The sequence below is a fragment of the Pseudophryne corroboree genome, chromosome 2, assembly GCF_028390025.1.
Source record: "Pseudophryne corroboree isolate aPseCor3 chromosome 2, aPseCor3.hap2, whole genome shotgun sequence".
In the NCBI taxonomy this organism is placed as follows: Eukaryota; Metazoa; Chordata; class Amphibia; order Anura; family Myobatrachidae; genus Pseudophryne; species Pseudophryne corroboree.
The window spans coordinates 58,105,840-58,125,738 of record NC_086445.1 but is presented as its reverse complement, the minus strand read 5'-3'; the positions used below and the strand labels follow the sequence as shown (position 1 = coordinate 58,125,738).

The following is a 19,899-nucleotide window of genomic DNA, read 5'->3' as shown; positions in this document are numbered from 1 at the left end:
ATTTCGGATCATACCGTGTGGTATAATGTGAATTTCGGCTCATACCGTGTGGTATAATGTGAATTTCGGCTCTTCTCGTGTGGTATAATGTGAATTTCGGCTCATACCGTGTGGTATAATGTGAATTTCGGCTCATACCGTGTGCTATAATGTGAATTTCGGCTCATACCGTGTGCCATTATGTGAATTTCGGCTCATACCGTGTGCCATTATGTGAATTTCGGCTCATACCGTGTGCTATTATGTGAATTTTGGCTCATACCGTGTGCTATTATGTGAATTTCGGCTCATACCGTGTGCTATTATGTGAATTTCGGCTCATACCATGTGCTATAATGTGAATTTCGGCTCATACCGTGTGGTATTATGTGAATTTCGGCTCATACCGTGTGCTATAATGTGAATTTCGGCTCATACCGTGTGCTATTATGTGAATTTCGGATCATACCGTGTGCTATAATGTGCATTTCGGCTCATACCGTGTGCTATAATGTGAATTTCGGCTCATACCGTGTGGTATTATGTGAATTTCGGCTCATACCGTGTGCTATTAAGTGAATTTCAGCTCATACCGTGTGCCATTATGTGAATTTCGGCTCATACCGTGTGCTATTATGTGAATTTCGGCTCATACCGTGTGCTATAATGTGAATTTCGGCTCATACCGTGTGCTATAATGTGAATTTCTGCTCATACCGTGTGGTATTATGTGAATTTCGGCTCATACCGTGTGCTATAATGTGAATTTCGGCTCATACCGTGTGCTATTATGTGAATTTCGGCTCATACCGTGTGCTATAATGTGCATTTCGGCTCATACCGTGTGCTATAATGTGAATTTCGGCTCATACCGTGTGGTATTATTTGAATTTCGGCTCATACCGTGTGCTATTATGTGAATTTCGGCTCATACCGTGTGCTATAATGTGAATTTCGGCTCATACCGTGTGCTATAATGTGAATTTCGGCTCATACCCTGTGGTATTATGTGAATTTCGGCTCATACCGTGTGCTATTATGTGAATTTCGGCTCATACCGTGTGCTATTATGTGAATTTCGGCTCATACCGTGTGCTATAATGTGAATTTCGGCTCATACCGTGTGGTATTATGTGAATTTTGGCTCATACCGTGTGCTATAATGTGAATTTCGGCTCATACCGTGTGCTATTATGTGAATTTCGGCTCATACCGTGTGCCATTATGTGAATTTCGGCTCATACCGTGTGCCATTATGTGAATTTTGGCTCATACCGTGTGCTATTATGTGAATTTCGGCTCATACCGTGTGCCATTATGTGAATTTCGGCTCATACCGTGTGCTATAATGTGAATTTTGGCTCATACCGTGTGCTATTATGTGAATTTCGGCTCATAACGTGTGCTATAATGTGCATTTCGGCTCATACCGTGTGCTATAATGTGAATTTCGGCTCATACCGTGTGGTATTATTTGAATTTCGGCTCATACCGTGTGCTATTATGTGAATTTCGGCTCATACCGTGTGCTATAATGTGAATTTCGGCTCATACCGTGTGCTATAATGTGAATTTCGGCTCATACCGTGTGCTATAATGTGAATTTCGGCTCATACCCTGTGGTATTATGTGAATTTCGGCTCATACCGTGTGCTATTATGTGAATTTCGGCTCATACCGTGTGCTATTATGTGAATTTCGGCTCATACCGTGTGCTATAATGTGAATTTCGGCTCATACCGTGTGCCATTATGTGAATTTCGGCTCATACCGTGTGCCATTATGTGAATTTTGGCTCATACCGTGTGCTATTATGTGAATTTCGGCTCATACCGTGTGCTATAATGTGAATTTCGGCTCATACCGTGTGCTATTATGTGAATTTCGGCTCATACCGTGTGCCATTATGTGAATTTCGGCTCATACCGTGTGCCATTATGTGAATTTTGGCTCATACCGTGTGCTATTATGTGAATTTCGGCTCATACCGTGTGCCATTATGTGAATTTCGGCTCATACCGTGTGCTATAATGTGAATTTTGGCTCATACCGTGTGCTATTATGTGAATTTCGGCTCATAACGTGTGCTATAATGTGCATTTCGGCTCATACCGTGTGCTATAATGTGAATTTCGGCTCATACCGTGTGGTATTATTTGAATTTCGGCTCATACCGTGTGCTATTATGTGAATTTCGGCTCATACCGTGTGCTATAATGTGAATTTCGGCTCATACCGTGTGCTATAATGTGAATTTCGGCTCATACCGTGTGCTATAATGTGAATTTCGGCTCATACCCTGTGGTATTATGTGAATTTCGGCTCATACCGTGTGCTATTATGTGAATTTCGGCTCATACCGTGTGCTATTATGTGAATTTCGGCTCATACCGTGTGCTATAATGTGAATTTCGGCTCATACCGTGTGCCATTATGTGAATTTCGGCTCATACCGTGTGCCATTATGTGAATTTTGGCTCATACCGTGTGCTATTATGTGAATTTCGGCTCATACCGTGTGCTATTATGTGAATTTCGGCTCATACCGTGTGCTATTATGTGAATTTCGGCTCATACCTTGTGGTATTATGTGAATTTCGGCTCATACCGTGTGCTATAATGTGAATTTCGGATCATACCGTGTGGTATAATGTGAATTTCGGCTCATACCGTGTGGTATAATGTGAATTTCGGCTCATATCGTGTGGTATAATGTGAATTTCGGCTCATACCGTGTGGTATTATGTGAATTTCGGCTCATACCGTGTGCTATTATGTGAATTTTGGCTCATACCGTGTGCTATTATGTGAATTTCGGCTCATACCGTGTGCCATTATGTGAATTTCGGCTCATACCGTGTGCCATTATGTGAATTTCGGCTCATACCGTGTGCCATTATGTGAATTTCGGCTCATACCGTGTGCTATAATGTGAATTTCGGCTCATACCGTGTGCTATAATGTGAATTTTGGCTCATACCGTGTGGTATTATGTGAATTTCGGCTCATACCGTGTGCTATTATGTGAATTTTGGCTCATACCGTGTGCTATTATGTGAATTTCGGCTCATACCGTGTGCCATTATGTGAATTTCGGCTCATACCGTGTGCCATTATGTGAATTTCGGCTCATACCGTGTGGTATTATGTGAATTTCGGCTCATACCGTGTGCCATTATGTGAATTTTGGCTCATACCGTGTGCTATTATGTGAATTTTGGCTCATACCGTGTGCTATTATGTGAATTTTGGCTCATACCGTGTGCTATTATGTGAATTTCGGCTCATACCGTGTGCCATTATGTGAATTTCGGCTCATACCGTGTGCCATTATGTGAATTTCGGCTCATACCGTGTGCCATTATGTGAATTTCGGCTCATACCGTGTGCCATTATGTGAATTTTGGCTCATACCGTGTGCTATTATGTGAATTTCGGCTCATACCGTGTGCTATTATGTGAATTTCGGCTCATACCGTGTGTCATTATGTGAATTTCGGCTCATACTGTGTGCTATTATGTGAATTTTGGCTCATACCGTGTGCTATTATGTGAATTTCAGCTCATACCGTGTGCTATTATGTGAATTTCGGCTCATACCGTGTGCTATAATGTGAATTTCGGCTCATACCGTGTGCTATAATGTGAATTTCGGCTCATACCGTGTGCTATTATGTGAATTTCGGCTCATACCGTGTGCTATTATGTGAATTTTGGCTCATACCGTGTGCTATAATGTGAATTTCGGCTCATACAGTGTGCTATTATGTGAATTTCGGCTCATACCGTGTGCTATAATGTGAATTTCGGCTCATACCGTGTGGTATTATGTGAATTTCGGCTCATACCGTGTGCTATAATGTGAATTTCGGCTCATACCGCGTGGTATTATGTGAATTTCGGCTCATACCGTGTGCTGCAATGTGAATTTCGGCTCATACCGTGTGCTATAATGTGAATTTCGGATCATACCGTGTGGTATAATGTGAATTTCGGCTCATACCGTGTGGTATAATGTGAATTTCGGCTCTTATCTTGTGGTATAATGTGAATTTCGGCTCATACCGTGTGGTATAATGTGAATTTCGGCTCATACCGTGTGCTATAATGTGAATTTCGGCTCATACCGTGTGCCATTATGTGAATTTCGTCTCATACCGTGTGCTATTATGTGAATTTTGGCTCATACCGTGTGCTATTACGTGAATTTCGGCTCATACCGTGTGCCATTATGTGAATTTCGGCTCATAACGTGTGCCATTATGTGAATTTCGGCTCATACCGTGTGCTATAATGTGAATTTCGGCTCATACCGTGTGCTATTATGTGAATTTTGGCTCATACCGTGTGCTATAATGTGAATTTCGGCTCATACCGCGTGGTATTATGTGAATTTCGGCTCATATCGTGTGCTGCAATGTGAATTTCAGCTCATACCGTGTGCTATAATGTGAATTTCGGATCATACCGTGTGGTATAATGTGAATTTCGGCTCATACCGTGTGGTATAATGTGAATTTCGCCTCTTATCGTGTGGTATAATGTGAATTTCGGCTCATACCGTGTGGTATAATGTGAATTTCGGCTCATACCGTGTGCTATAATGTGAATTTCGGCTCATACCGTGTGCCATTATGTGAATTTCGGCTCATACCGTGTGCCATTATGTGAATTTCGGCTCATACCGTGTGCTATTATGTGAATTTTGGCTCATACCGTGTGCTATTATGTGAATTTCGGCTCATACCGTGTGCCATTATGTGAATTTCGGCTCATACCGTGTGCCATTATGTGAATTTTGGCTCATACCGTGTGCTATTATGTGAATTTCGGCTCATACTGTGTGCTATTATGTGAATTTCGGCTCATACCATGTGCTATAATGTGAATTTCGGCTCATACCGTGTGGTATTATGTGAATTTCGGCTCATACCGTGTGCTATAATGTGAATTTCGGCTCATACCGTGTGCTATTATGTGAATTTCGGATCATACCGTGTGCTATAATGTGCATTTCGGCTCATACCGTGTGCTATAATGTGAATTTCGGCTCATACCGTGTGCTATTATGTGAATTTCGGCTCATACCGTGTGCTATTATGTGAATTTCGGCTCATACCGTGTGCTATAATGTGAATTTCGTCTCATACCGTGTGGTATTATGTGAATTTCGGCTCATACCGTGTGCTATTATGTGAATTTTGGCTCATACCGTGTGCTATTATGTGAATTTCGGCTCATACCGTGTGCTATTATGTGAATTTCGGCTCATACCGTGTGTCATTATGTGAATTTCGGCTCATACTGTGTGCTATTATGTGAATTTCGGCTCATACCGTGTGCTATTATGTGAATTTCGGCTCATACCGTGTGCTATAATGTGAATTTCGGCTCATACCGTGTGCTATAATGTGAATTTCGGCTCATACCGTGTGATATTATGTGAATTTCGGCTCATACCGTGTGCTATTATGTGAATTTCGGCTCATACCGTGTGCTATAATGTGAATTTCGGCTCATACCGTGTGGTATTATGTGAATTTCGGCTCATACCGTGTGGTATTATGTGAATTTCGGCTCATACCGTGTGCTATAATGTGAATTTCGGCTCATACCGCGTGGTATTATGTGAATTTCGGCTCATACCGTGTGCTGCAATGTGAATTTCGGCTCATACCGTGTGCTATATTGTGAATTTCGGATCATACCGTGTGGTATAATGTGAATTTCGGCTCATACCGTGTGGTATAATGTGAATTTCGGCTCTTCTCGTGTGGTATAATGTGAATTTCGGCTCATACCGTGTGGTATAATGTGAATTTCGGCTCATACCGTGTGCTATAATGTGAATTTCGGCTCATACCGTGTGCCATTATGTGAATTTCGGCTCATACCGTGTGCTATTATGTGAATTTCGGCTCATACCGTGTGCTATAATGTGAATTTCGGCTCATACCGTGTGCTATAATGTGAATTTCGGCTCATACCCTGTGGTATTATGTGAATTTCGGCTCATACCGTGTGCTATTATGTGAATTTCGGCTCATACCGTGTGCTATTATGTGAATTTCGGCTCATACCGTGTGCTATAATGTGAATTTCGGCTCATACCGTGTGGTATTATGTGAATTTTGGCTCATACCGTGTGCTAGAATGTGAATTTCGGCTCATACCGTGTGCTATTATGTGAATTTCGGCTCATACCGTGTGCCATTATGTGAATTTCGGCTCATACCGTGTGCCATTATGTGAATTTTGGCTCATACCGTGTGCCATTATGTGAATTTCGGCTCATACCGTGTGCTATTATGTGAATTTCGGCTCATACCGTGTGCTATTATGTGAATTTCGGCTCATACCGTGTGGTATTATGTGAATTTCGGCTCATACCGTGTGCTATAATGTGAATTTCGGATCATACCGTGTGGTATAATGTGAATTTCGGCTCATACCGTGTGGTATAATGTGAATTTCGGCTCATATCGTGTGGTATAATGTGAATTTCGGCTCATACCGTGTGGTATTATGTGAATTTCGGCTCATACCGTGTGCTATTATGTGAATTTCGGCTCATACCGTGTGCCATTATGTGAATTTCGGCTCATACCGTGTGCCATTATGTGAATTTCGGCTCATACCGTGTGCCATTATGTGAATTTCGGCTCATACCGTGTGCCATTATGTGAATTTTGGCTCATACCGTGTGGTATTATGTGAATTTTGGCTCATACCGTGTGCTATTATGTGAATTTCGGCTCATACCGTGTGCTATTATGTGAATTTCGGCTCATACCGTGTGCTATTATGTGAATTTCGGCTCATACCGTGTGCCATTATGTGAATTTCGGCTCATACCGTGTGCCATTATGTGAATTTCGGCTCATACCGTGTGCCATTATGTGAATTTCGGCTCATACCGTGTGCCATTATGTGAATTTCGGCTCATACCGTGTGCCATTATGTGAATTTCGGCTCATACCGTGTGCCATTATGTGAATTTCGGCTCATACCGTGTGCCATTATGTGAATTTCGGCTCATACCGTGTGCCATTATGTGAATTTCGGCTCATACCGTGTGCTATTATGTGAATTTCGGCTCATACCGTGTGCCATTATGTGAATTTCGGCTCATACCGTGTGCCATTATGTGAATTTCGGCTCATACCGTGTGCTATTATGTGAATTTTGGCTCATACCGTGTGCCATTATGTGAATTTCGGCTCATACCGTGTGCCATTATGTGAATTTCGGCTCATACCGTGTGCCATAATGTGAATTTCGGCTCATACCGTGTGCCATAATGTGAATTTCGGCTCATACCGTGTGGTATTATGTGAATTTCGGCTCATACCGTGTGCCATTATGTGAATTTCGGCTCATACCGTGTGCCATTATGTGAATTTCGGCTCATACCTTGTGCCATTATGTGAATTTCGGCTCATACCGTGTGCCATTATGTGAATTTCGGCTCATACCGTGTGCCATTATGTGAATTTCGGCTCATACCGTGTGCCATTATGTGAATTTCGGCTCATACCGTGTGCTATTATGTGAATTTTGGCTCATACCGTGTGCCATTATGTGAATTTCGGCTCATACCGTGTGCCATTATGTGAATTTCGGCTCATACCGTGTGCCATAATGTGAATTTTGGCTCATACCGTGTGCTATTATGTGAATTTTGGCTCATACCGTGTGCTATTATGTGAATTTTGGCTCATACCGTGTGCTATTATGTGAATTTTGGCTCATACCGTGTGCTATTATGTGAATTTTGGCTCATACCGTGTGCTATTATGTGAATTTCGGCTCATACCGTGTGCCATTATGTGAATTTCGGTTCATACCGTGTGCTATTATGTGAATTTTGGCTCATACCGTGTGCTATTATGTGAATTATACCGTGTGCTATAATGTGAATTTCGGCTCATACCGTGTGCTACAATGTGAATTTCGGCTCATACCGTGTGCTACAATGTGAATTTCGGCTCATACCGTGTGCTATAATGTGAATTTCGGATCATACTGTGTGGTATAATGTGAATTTCGGCTCATACCGTGTGCTACAATGTGAATTTAGGCTCATACCGTGTGGTATAATGTGAATTTTGTCTCATACTATGTGCTATAATGTGAATTTCGGCTCATACCGTATGGTATAATGTCGGTTTCCCCAGTGAATCTTTCCCTTCATGCCTCTGTAAACCTCACTACAAATGTCTCGCTACTCCCTCCTACTCCTACAGAGACCTTAGGTACCCACTGCCTCTCCCTGACCCCCTCTCCTTGTTACCCACTGCCACCTCCCCCTGGCATCACCCACTTTTTCCTCGTCACCCTTTCCCCAGTGTTACCCACTCTGCCTCTCACTGTCACCATCTCTGTGTCACCCACTGCCTCTCCATCTCCCACTGTCTCCTTCATCCACTGCCTCTCCCCTGTGTCACTATAAACCCATCACCCTCTCTCTCCTGTCACTCGCTGCCTCTCCAAAGTGTCACCCTCTTCCCGTCTTACGAATACGACGTTCCCTTTGAGGCCATGACACTTGTTGCTAGGTCATGCCCCTGTTGTGAGGCCATGCGCACCTTCATGGGACCGCACGCCTTCGGCATACACAAGGTGCCCCCCCTGTCATTTTCTCCTGGATCCGCCCCTGGACTGCGGGGAAGGGAGGGTTAGGGTTAGGCTGCCGGGAGGGTGGATTAGGGTTAAACTGCGGGGGTGGGAGGTTAGGTTTAGGTTAGGCACCACCAGGGATGGTTAAGGTTAGGCTGCTGGGATATTGGTTAGGATGAGGCTACGGGGGGGAGGGAGGGTTAGGGTTAGGCTGTAGGGAGGGTGGGTTAGGCTGCCAGAAGGGGGGGGGGGGTAGGTTTAGGCACCACCGGGGAGGGTTAAGGTTAGGCTGCTGGGGGTAAAGGTTAGGTTTAGGCTGCGAGGGAGGGTTAAGGTTAGGCTGCTGGGGTGGAGGGTTAGGTTTAGGCAGTGGGGGAGGGAGGGTTAGGGTTAGGCTGCGGGGAGGGTGGGTTAGGTTTAGGCTGTGGGAGCAGAGGGTAAGGGGGGCATTGGGGGCAGGTAAGTATACTTACATTGTCTCTGTCCGAATTCTCACCATCAGGATCCCACCGGTTAGGGTTAGACTGCGGGGGAGGGAGGGTTAAGGTTAGGCTGCTGGGGGGAGGGAGGGTTAGGCTGTAGGGAGGGTAAGTTAGGGTTAGGCTGCCGGAGGGGGTAGGGGGTTAGGTTTAGGCACCACCAGGCAGGGTTAAGGTTAGGCTGCTGGGGGGAGGGTTAGGTTAAGGCAGACGGGGGGAGGGAGGGTTAGGATTATACTGCAGGGGAGGGAGGGTTAGGATTATACTGCAGGGGAGGGAGGGTTAGGGTTAGACTGCGGGGGAGCGAGGGTTAGGTTTAGGCACCACTGGGGAGGGTTAGGGTTAGGCTGCCGGGGGGGTAGGTTTAGGCACCACCGGGGAGGGTTAAGGTTAGGCTGCTAGGGGGAAGAGTTAGGTTTAGGCTGCAGGGGAGGGAAGGTTAGACTGCTAGGGGGAGGGTTAGGTTTAGGCTGCAGGGGAGGGAAGGTTAGGCTGCTAGGGGGGAGGGTTAGGGTTAGGCTGCTAGGGGGGAGGGTTAGGGTTAGGCTGCCGGGGAGGGTAGGATTAGGCACCACCGGGGAGGGTTAAGGTTAGGCTGCTAGGGGGGAGGGTTAGGTTTAGGCTGCATGAAGGGTGGGTTAGGGTTAGGCTGCGGGAACAGAGGGTAAGGGGGGCATTGGGGAGAGGTAAATACACTTACCTTCCCTCTGTCTGGATTCTCACCATCAGGATGCCGCGGTCTGTATTCTGACCGCTGGCATCCGGACCGACTTCATTTTGAACCCAGCCTGTCCCAGTTATAGTTTGCTGAAGTATTTATCAAACTCCAATAACCATTTACCAGACGTAGGTGTAAATGTAATAGTCTCTGAGCTGCCAGAGGTGCGGGACTTCGGGAGGAATGCCTGTATTTTGTGCCAATCATTTACAAGGCAAAACCAGGTTAGCTTTGCCTTGTAAATGATTGCCACTTTAAAAATACGGGCAGTCCCGCACCTCTGGCAACTCGGAGACTATTACATTTACCCTACACAGTACACACTGAGCAATATAACGCCATTCAATGGCTGATATACTGTGAGGCCATTGGTGGGTGTGTACCCCTGATATATCTGTGAATGACATTGGTCACAGATATATCGCGTTGGCCCTGCAACACAGCTGATGGCCGATATATCTACAGATACTGTCCTGTATATCGGCACATCGGGCTGTGAGTATGAGCCGCTAGCTGCAAAGGCCGCCGGTGACTGACATCTCAACTGGGCGGGCACATTTAAATGCCCTCCCATATGTGCCATCAGACACGACACATAGGGCGGGTGTGTACCCAGCATAAAGCATTCATTATACAGAGGACCCAGGAATGGACTCTCTTATCTGTTCCCCTGCAGCCGCCTCTCGCTCCAGCAGCCGCCCCGGGAACCATTGTCATGGAGCAGTAAAAGACGTTTGCATTGCCCTTCCAGTAATGACGCAATCAAGCTATAATAAACTATATTGTTATCATCTGCAGTTTTATGCTAATGCCAGTATAAGCCCCGCCCCTAGTATTCTAACCTGACTGTGCAAGAACTGGGACGCCCACTTTGTACATCATTAGACGCTACCGTAGGAAGCACCATGGAAACGTATCCACCCACCCCACGCTAGATGCAGAATCTCCAACTAAGTATGGCTTCTCATGTGAGCGAATAAGCGTCTGAGTTTGCACCCAGTTATGCGACACTGCCACAGCACGCCCATGACACGGTACATACGCCCATGACACGGTACATACCACGTGCCCGCTTCCGCTCGGCATCGCTCAGGTTTACGTCATCCAGCTGATCGGTGCTTCCTTCCACTCCGTGTCTTTCGAAAAACATTGGATCATCTTCGCTTAATTCTTCATCAGAATCTTGGTCCACTCTCCCTCCTAGGAGCTTGATGGCTGCGAGCTGCGCAAACCTGTCTCAGACACACGCAGCGACAATTGTGATTGCAGAATTTCATTAGCAGGTCAACTACACCATGTATACATGTGGCATGCAGTTATATTTGTCTAATAGCCCTGCAGCTTATATGGGCAGAGACCAGGATGGCACACGAGCGGTACAGAAGCCCAGAAGGGACAAGTGGCCACTTATTACACTGGGTGCTGGCATTCTATATCTCCCAGGCAAATGGAGGAGGTGTGTGGTAGGTCCCACTGTGATCCCTACCACACACCTACCACCCACACCGAGAACGTAGAACGTTTCTAAAGCTTTTATAAATTCCGTTCCCTATATTCTACTCTTCTCAAATACTTCCACCTCTGAGAGCTGACTCATCTCACACTAACCAGACATAAAATAGGGACTACAGTATGCGGAAGTCAGTATATCCGTGTGATCAGACATACAATAGGGACTATGTGGAAGTCAGTTTACCTGTAATGGACACATCTCTGATCAGACATAAAATAGGGACTATCTGGAAGTCAGTATACCCGTAACGGCCACATCTCTGATCAGACATAAAATAGGGACTATGTGGAAGTCAGTATACCTGGCCACATCTTTGATCAGACATAAAATAGGGACTATGTGGTAGTCAGTATACCTGTAATGGCCAGATCTCTGACCAGATATAAAATAGGGACTATGTGGAAGTCAGTATACCTGTAATGGCCAGATCTCTGACCAGACATAAAATAGGGACTATGTGGAAGGCAGTATACCTGTAATGGCCACATCTCTGATCAGACATAAAATAGGGACTATGTGGTAGTCAGTCTACCTGTAATGGCCACATCTCTGACCAGATATAAAATAGGGACTACGTGGAAATCAATGTACCTGTAATGGCCACATCTCTGATCAGACATAAAATAGGGACTAGTCTATAGAGTAGGAAAAAATGTGTGTACAGGTGCGCTATCAACAGCTGCTGGTAATGGGGTGGTCTAGATCCCAGTATGTAAATAAAATAAATAAATAGAAATATACCAGCGCTGGCTGTATGTTAATAAATAACTATTAGGCTTGTTAAATTACAATACATTGCATTTATTGTCATAATAATTGATTTAAAACATTAAAATAATAATAAAATAGATAGAGGTCACAATATATATTTTTAGTATGTGCCAGTAGTATAGCCACTGATCGCCCAATTCTCCACTTGATATGGCTAGGGAACAACCTTAAAGTCTATTTAGACACACAATCAACAGCAGAAATAATGCTTAGGTCTGTAAACCTATTTTACCAGCTGGAATGTCCTTTATGTGCTGAACCGGCGTTTCACTGGTGTGCAATATATCCAGCTTCCTCACATGCTCCTGAGGAAGCTGGATATATTGCACACCAGCGAAACGCATTGAGCCTGCACGCCACCGCGTGCCGTAACTAGAGAATATCCACCATCTCTGGCACATCTTTTGGGAACCAACACCTTCAATTTGCCTTTTATTCCACCGATCTCAGCAGCCCTTGGACACCCGGTTCAGCCCATAAAGGACATTCCAGCTGACCCCACAAGGAGATGACTTTCTCCCAACAGGTCCTATTGCTTCAGTGGTCTGGTCATTTCTCAGCACTTAAAGGACATACACTGAGACTGGAGGGGGGGGTTCAGAGGAAATTTAAGGAAAAATTACTTCACAGAAAGGGTAGTGGATAAGTGGAATAGCCTCCCATCAGAGGTGGTAGAGGCTAAGACAGTGGAGCAATTTAAACATGCTTGGGATAGGCATATGAATATCCTTACAAAGAATTAAGGTTCAAACAGGGTTGAGATTGCCTGAAGGATAAAAAAAAAGGGGCAGACTAGATGGGCCAAGTGGTTCTTATCTGCCGTCAAATTCTATGTTTCTATGACATCCCAGCTGATGAAACAAAAGGACTGCTCTCTCCAACCAACACCACTGGTTAAAAAGGTTTACAGACCTGAGCATTATTTCTGCTGTTGATTGTGTGTCTAAATAGACTTTAAGGTTGTTCCCTAGCCATATCAAGTGGAGAATTGGACTATCAGTGGCTATACTACTGGCACATACTAAAAATATATACTGTGACCTCATTATCAATTTTATTATTATTTTAATGTTTTAAATCAATTAATATGACAATAAATGCAATGTATTGTAATTTAACAAGCCTAATAGTTATTTATTAACATACAGCCAGCGCTGGTATATTTCTATTTATTTATAAAATAGGGACTATGTGGAAGTCAGTATACCTGTAATGGCCACATCTCTGACCAGATATAAAATAGGGACTATGTGGAAGTCAGTATACCTGTAATGGCCACATCTCTGATCAGACATAAAATAGGGACTATGTGGAAGTCAGTATACCTGTAATGGCCACATCTCTGATCAGACATAAAATAGGGACTATGTGGAAGTCAGTATACCTGTAATGACCACATCTCTGATCAGACATAAAATAGGGACTATGTGGAAGTCAGTATACCCGTAACCAGGGACCAGGGCGGGAATAGGGAAGCGCAGGTAGGAAATAAGCGCACACATACATCAGGTTATACAATACAGGAATAACAGTACGGGATGTAAATAGGAAACAGGAAAACGCAGCGTCTACAGCACCTCGTGGATCCCGGGATCCCAGAACATGCTCCTACTGAGCAGGTAAACCGTCAGATAAGTATATTACCTTTTAGCAATATCCTTTGGGGTCTCGCCGGCCTCATTGGTAATGTTGTAGTCTGCCCCCATTTCCAGGAGCCACTGTAGGCACTCGATCCGCCCCTGCCCTGCAGCTGGGAGAACCATGCGGGTTACACCAGGAGACTCCATCCATTGCTGTGCTACCTCTTTATATTATATTATTTATTATTGCAGTCCTATGTAGTGTGACGTGTAAACAAATGACAATGTTCTCAAGAAAAATAATGAAGAATTACATTGTGCGTCCAAAAGCTGAGTAATATACAGGATACAGATCCGTCAGAGGATGAAGTAATATATGATATGCAGACAACAGAGCGGCCATCTTGCCATATGGCGGTAAGATTACATTAACAGTCATACCTGGAAGCCCGGGGGGGAGAGTCGAAAACTTGTACTACTGGTATACATCAGATGCCCATATAAAAAGCATTTAAAAAATCCACCACTTGCTTACTGACATATGCAAATCACATCACAGGCTTAGGGATACTAGCTGATACTGTAGCACTTATATTACATGAAGTTGCGGCGGACTAGTCACATGACATTGGCGGATATTTCCATTGGAAGGCAGCAGGGCGGAAGATTCCTATTTACATTTTAAAGGAGAAAACTAGATGTTTACATTTAACTGAATTTCATTTACATTTCTTTTCATTATATTGCTATATTGTGTACAAATAGGGTAATGTGAAAGTCGCATTTGCCACTAATACCCCTTTCAGACTTAAAACCCCGGCTTTAACCCGGCTTGGACCGGGGACACTGAGCACGGGCTGAAGCCAGGGTTTTCTATATTTAACCCCGTTCACACATGGGTGATGAAACGGGTTATTCCTGGGTCATCACCCTTCACACCGGACCTGGGTCTTCCAGTGACCCCATGTCTTCCGGCTTACAGTGGGCACTTGGAGATGATGTCATCTCCAAGAACTACTGTGTCCCCGGCAATTCATTTCTTTTAGGGATGACCCAGGTCATCAAGACTTTGTCATTACGCTTGGCACTAATGGGTGAAATAAATAGATCCACAAAGAGAGACATTGCTGTAGTATAGAATTATTTATTTATATCTATATACAAGTGACTATTTGACAAGAATATTTACCTTTATGTAAGGGGGTGGAGTCTTTGTCATCGCGTTCGTTAATATTAATGATTCCACTCTCTACCAGTTTTCGTAGGGTTACCAGGTCACCTTTGAAGGCAGCAACATGAGCAGGAAATGCCAAGTCTAACAACAAAACCCGACATGTTATACACATTACATTATAATGGCCCCGGCCACCTATGCATGGTGAAGAGCAAGTCAATTATTCACGAGAATGCGGCCTAGCAATTAACAGTGCAATTCCTATCCATTCACTAATCACACCATGAAACGTGCCCCTGGTTTCTAGAGGCTGCAGTTTTGTAAATATTGATCCACGATACAAAATGGCTGTCTCTACAGAAGTGCCTGACTGAATAAAACATCCACTCACTCTCTAGAATACCTTAAAAAAAAATTAAATTGCACACTTTATACTTGTATAGACCCAAACGGCTTGTACTGAGATCACTGCCTCCAATTAAATGGCTACAAGGAGACCCCTAAATCATCCTTTGCTTCAATAACCCTATGTTCACACCACATTCATTGGGTATAGATGTACTCACTCTCTTGTTCCTCTGGGTGGTCCCGCTCATATTCCACCCCGTCTATGTACTGGGCAATCCTCTCCTTATAAAACTTCCGAGCCAGGTCCTTTGAGTTGTCCCCATTACTGTTCCTCGCTCCTAATGCCTGTGTGACACTGGTGACTTTACTAAGCAGAAATTTTAAGCAGTGCAGGTGCCCCTCCATGGCAGCTAAGTGCACTGGGGAGAGAAAGAAGATGAAAAATACAAAAAAAAAAGATGAACTGTACTTACGCGTCTTCCACTAAAATCAATATATTTGTATAATAAAGGGCCTAATTCAGACCTGGTCGCTGCAACGGCAGCGATCACAGGCTGAAGCCCTATGTGTTATGCGCACACGCAGCTGCCGCACTGTGCGTGCGCACACAGTGAGATGCGAAAGCATCTCACTGGTACGATCGCCTCTGCCTGATTGACAGGCAGAGCTGGTCGCAGGGCAGGAAGGGGCGTGCCGGCGGCATTCAAACGGCATTAGAGGGCGCGGTCCGGACAGCTCAGGTGTGTCCGGACCGATGCAGGGGTGGGTCACGGCAGCTGCGTGACAGCCGCTGCGACCAAAAACATGGCGGGTAACCACCTGCCTCCGCAGGGAGCTACTCGCCAGATATGAAAGCGCTTTCACACATGTGCGTGGGGGGGCGGAGGGCCTGGCATGCGGGGGGCACTAGCCCTGTGCTGGGCGTTTCCCCACATGTCGGAGTTTTTGATCATAGATGTGTGTTTTTACGCACATCTACGATCAGGTCTTAAATGGGCCCAAAACACACTGTGGGGTCTATTTACTAATGAATGAAAATAAAGAACCAGCCAATCAGCTCCTAACTGTCATTTTTTTTTAAACCCAGCCCGTGATATGGCATTTAGACAGTGATTGGCTGGTATCTCCATCCAAGGCTTAGTAAATAGACCCCCTCAGTTACCTAGGCAGCATCAAGCCAATCACTGGGGGCTTAGGCTTCTGCGCTGTCCTAAACCCCTTCCCTGTTCCAGAGTTAGCTAGAAAGTTTTATGAAAATGCCTACAGTACTTTCTACCATAGCGATAACACACTGCAGTCTCTTCACTAAAGACAAATGAATCCACCTCCTACATCCAGGACACTCTCTTAAGTTCATTTCATACATGGCAAAAAGCTCACCCTGCAAAGCACATGATGTCAGTTAGTTTGCTGTGACAGCTTTGGCCCTGCCCGTAAATGTAGATTATCCAATACTAACAGTATGCAGTCATTGTCCACATTTAGGGAGAAATTCAAATGTTTGAAAAGTCGGTTGGGTGACTTTTTTTCCCTGTCTATTAGATAGGAAAAAACAGACACCCAACTGACTTTTCAAACAATTGAATATCCCCCTTAGAATGTTGACATGTCACATGTTGACATTACATGAATGATGACATTCTGAATGTTGACATGTTGTACCACACCCCAAAAAATAATGGACGCAATTATTCAAGCAGAAACATTTCATTAATTTCAGGTATATATTATTCAGTTGTTATATAGTGATGACAAATTGTGGCTATATTTAAACGTTTTCATTGACGGCAAACATGAATGCGTTTGCTTCAATACCTGGAGAGTTTCCGTTCTGATCAACAACCTCCACAGAAGCCCCCCACCTCACCAGGAGCTGTAAGCAGCCGAGCCGGCCGTGAAATGCAGCATAATGCACAGGGTTCCAGCCACTGACGTCCACGCTGCTGGAGTCCTGTACGAGATAAACCCCAAGTGTTATATAATAGTGTCTTACAAATGTAGACCTGCTGCCCCCAGTCATCATTAGAGTAACCCCTTACTCAGATGTAACCCGTACCCCAGATATAGCTGACATGTAAATGTAATCACCAATACGCCACTGACATCATGCTTACCGTTCCGCTACGAAGTATAGTTTGCAAAGTGAACGAATGGCCATGGGCCGCAGCTAAGTGCGCCGGGCAGCACCCCCGGTCATCTTTAGTGGATAGGTTTGCTCCACCCAGGACCAGGGCCTGTGAATGAGAACCTTAAGGTTAGGTGGTCGGCTGCGTTACTAATGGTTTAAGTGGCCAAAGTGTATAACACATTATGCAGCGTTTCTGGAGACAACCAAATTCTCTGTGCCCGATTCAGAGGTGGCGATGTTGCACGCATACCCCCGATGTTATACGTCTGCGCATGCATCCTGATGGCAAATGGTTAGGTGCACAATAAGGAGCAAGATTGCAACACTCTTGTCGAAGTCAAAAATATTACATACAGACAACATACAAACTCCAAACAGAGAGGTCTCTGTTTGTTTGCATACACGCAGCGTGCACAGCGATATATGGTAGCATACGCATTCACACAGACAAGCCATAAAGATATATTCAACACATATTTCATACAACACATAAATTAAACATGTCAAGCACCAGACATTATAATGTATTTATGTAGGAGAGTTATAACATCAGATATATATGTATTATTGGAACGGAACAAGATAAACATGTCATGCTTGGTGTCAAACTGATCAGGGGAAGGAGTGTGTTGGTTTGATAGCTGTGGTTAGATTGTAGCACATTGCAACGAGTAGTTATGATTAAATGTATGAATATGAAGCCACATTCTAAAGTGAACAAAAGAACTTCCTAAAGACAGCATGTGTGCAGAAAGAAACCAGTGGCTAACCCCTATGATGTCATCTTCAAGGCTGGACGTTGCTTGCATATGAACTGAGCAATGACACATCATGAATGAGATATCTCCCTCCCCTGGACCAATAACAGGAGACTCAGTCCCAGACATGTACTTCTCCCCCAATACACAATATATAGGTGATTCCCCTCACCCAAGAACTTCTGTTTGCTGTTTTTGTTTAGTTGCTGTTGAGGCAGATTCAAAGATGGAGAGGACTGTGCATTGAGGGACAGAGTAAAGTATGCTGGCTATGGCTGTAATTGATCTTTATGTTACTACAACTGCTTCCTGTGTAATTGTAACTCTGTAACCATATATATACTGTACATGTGTTATATTGTATGCATACCCTTTTAATATCAAATATATACATCTCCTGAGCGTTGGACCTCAATCTACAATGTGTGCGAGTACTTGTTTTCTCTTAAGGGATGTAGTGTTTGCGACGTACAGCGCACTTTTATCGTATATGGTAATAAGATGCGCCATGCGTCCGCAGCATATATTAACGCTGGCATTTTAAATATTTATTAGAAATAATCTGAACTTCTCACTCTCCTTCATTATGATGCACGATAGAGATGGAGATATGAAACAATGCAGATCGTGGAATGATCAGAGATTCCTTTGTGTATTTAAACCAAAGCAGAGATGTACATGGAACCGATGGTTTATGTACATCTCCGATGTTTGCGGGACTGCACATGTGCAGAATGATTCTTGCAAGGTTGCATGCAGTGCCTCCATTTGGGGGCTGGGTGGGGCAGCACTGCCTGCGTTTCCAGAAAATGGGGGCATGTCATCCCTGTTTTCTGGGAGTGGCAAGGCAGGTATCTGCATCTTCTAACGCAGATTTACTGGCCTCGCTAACGGACAGAAGGTGATCATTCCGATGGTCACGATTGGTGATCCGATACTGCCTCTTTGGACACAGCTTTTGGATCTTAGATGCTGGCAGGAGGCGCTTTATGCCTTTAGATGCCTCCTGCAGACATTAGCATATATTCGCACAGCAGCTGCTTTCAAAGATGCAACTGCTGAGCAAAAGTGTCCATCTTTGGACTTCTCTCAGGCTGCACCCACTCTGTGGAATTCCCACACACAATAAGACGATCCTCTTGTATCCAAACCTTCAAGCGTTCCCTGAAAACTCTCCTCTTCAGGCAAGCTTATCAAATTCCCAAAATGCCCACATCACCTTCATAAGCCTCCCTATCTAATTACAGTCCATACATAACCTCACATATTTTCTCTTTCTTCACTTTCCCATCCTTCTTACCACAGGCCAACAATGTTGTGTGAACATATCATGCAGCCCACTAAGAAACTTTGCAATCTGGTGGACAACTAGGCAATCGATAGCACCTATCCTTGTGTATCAAGGCCTATTTCTAGTGGCGCACACAGGGGGGGTTTTCTCTGTGAATTGGAGCAACTGTGCATGCGCAGCAGATCCTCCCAAAGCTCTGATTGTCAGCCAGATCTCTCTGTGCATCAAATAAAGGAAGATGGCCAAGGGGAAGTTGTTGCACGTGTCCAGTCGCAGCAGCTCCTCCGATGCCACTGCTCCTCGCTCAGGTACACTACAGTGGCAGTGGTGAGTCACCCTTCAATTCAACTAGGAGAGTGTATAAGTGGTTGGGCAGTAATTATGTGTCTGTGTCAAGTGTGTGTGGGGGAGAGGCAGCCTGTAGTCTGAGTGTGGGGGAGAGGGCAGTCTGTAGTCCGAGTGTGGGGGAGGGGCAGCCTGTAGTCTGAGTGTGGGGGAGGGGCAGCCTGTAGTCTGAGTGTGGGGGAGGGGCAGTCTGTAG

The 19,899-nt window shown here is 44.6% G+C and overlaps 1 protein-coding gene across 2 annotated transcripts in view; it reads right to left on the bottom strand.

Moving 5' to 3' along the window:
* Nucleotides 1–19,899, bottom strand: part of ANKRD42 (ankyrin repeat domain 42) — a 106,500-nt gene that overhangs the window by 25,957 nt on the left and 60,644 nt on the right. For both annotated transcript variants that reach the window (XM_063951339.1, XM_063951340.1), the window contains 6 exons: nucleotides 17,296–17,415; nucleotides 16,997–17,132; nucleotides 15,400–15,600; nucleotides 14,849–14,974; nucleotides 13,724–13,829; nucleotides 10,858–11,027 (listed from right to left, as the gene is read on the bottom strand). In XM_063951339.1, the coding sequence (XP_063807409.1) occupies nucleotides 10,858–11,027; nucleotides 13,724–13,829; nucleotides 14,849–14,974; nucleotides 15,400–15,600; nucleotides 16,997–17,132; nucleotides 17,296–17,415 (859 nt within the window). The remainder of the gene's footprint in view (nucleotides 1–10,857; nucleotides 11,028–13,723; nucleotides 13,830–14,848; nucleotides 14,975–15,399; nucleotides 15,601–16,996; nucleotides 17,133–17,295; nucleotides 17,416–19,899) is intronic.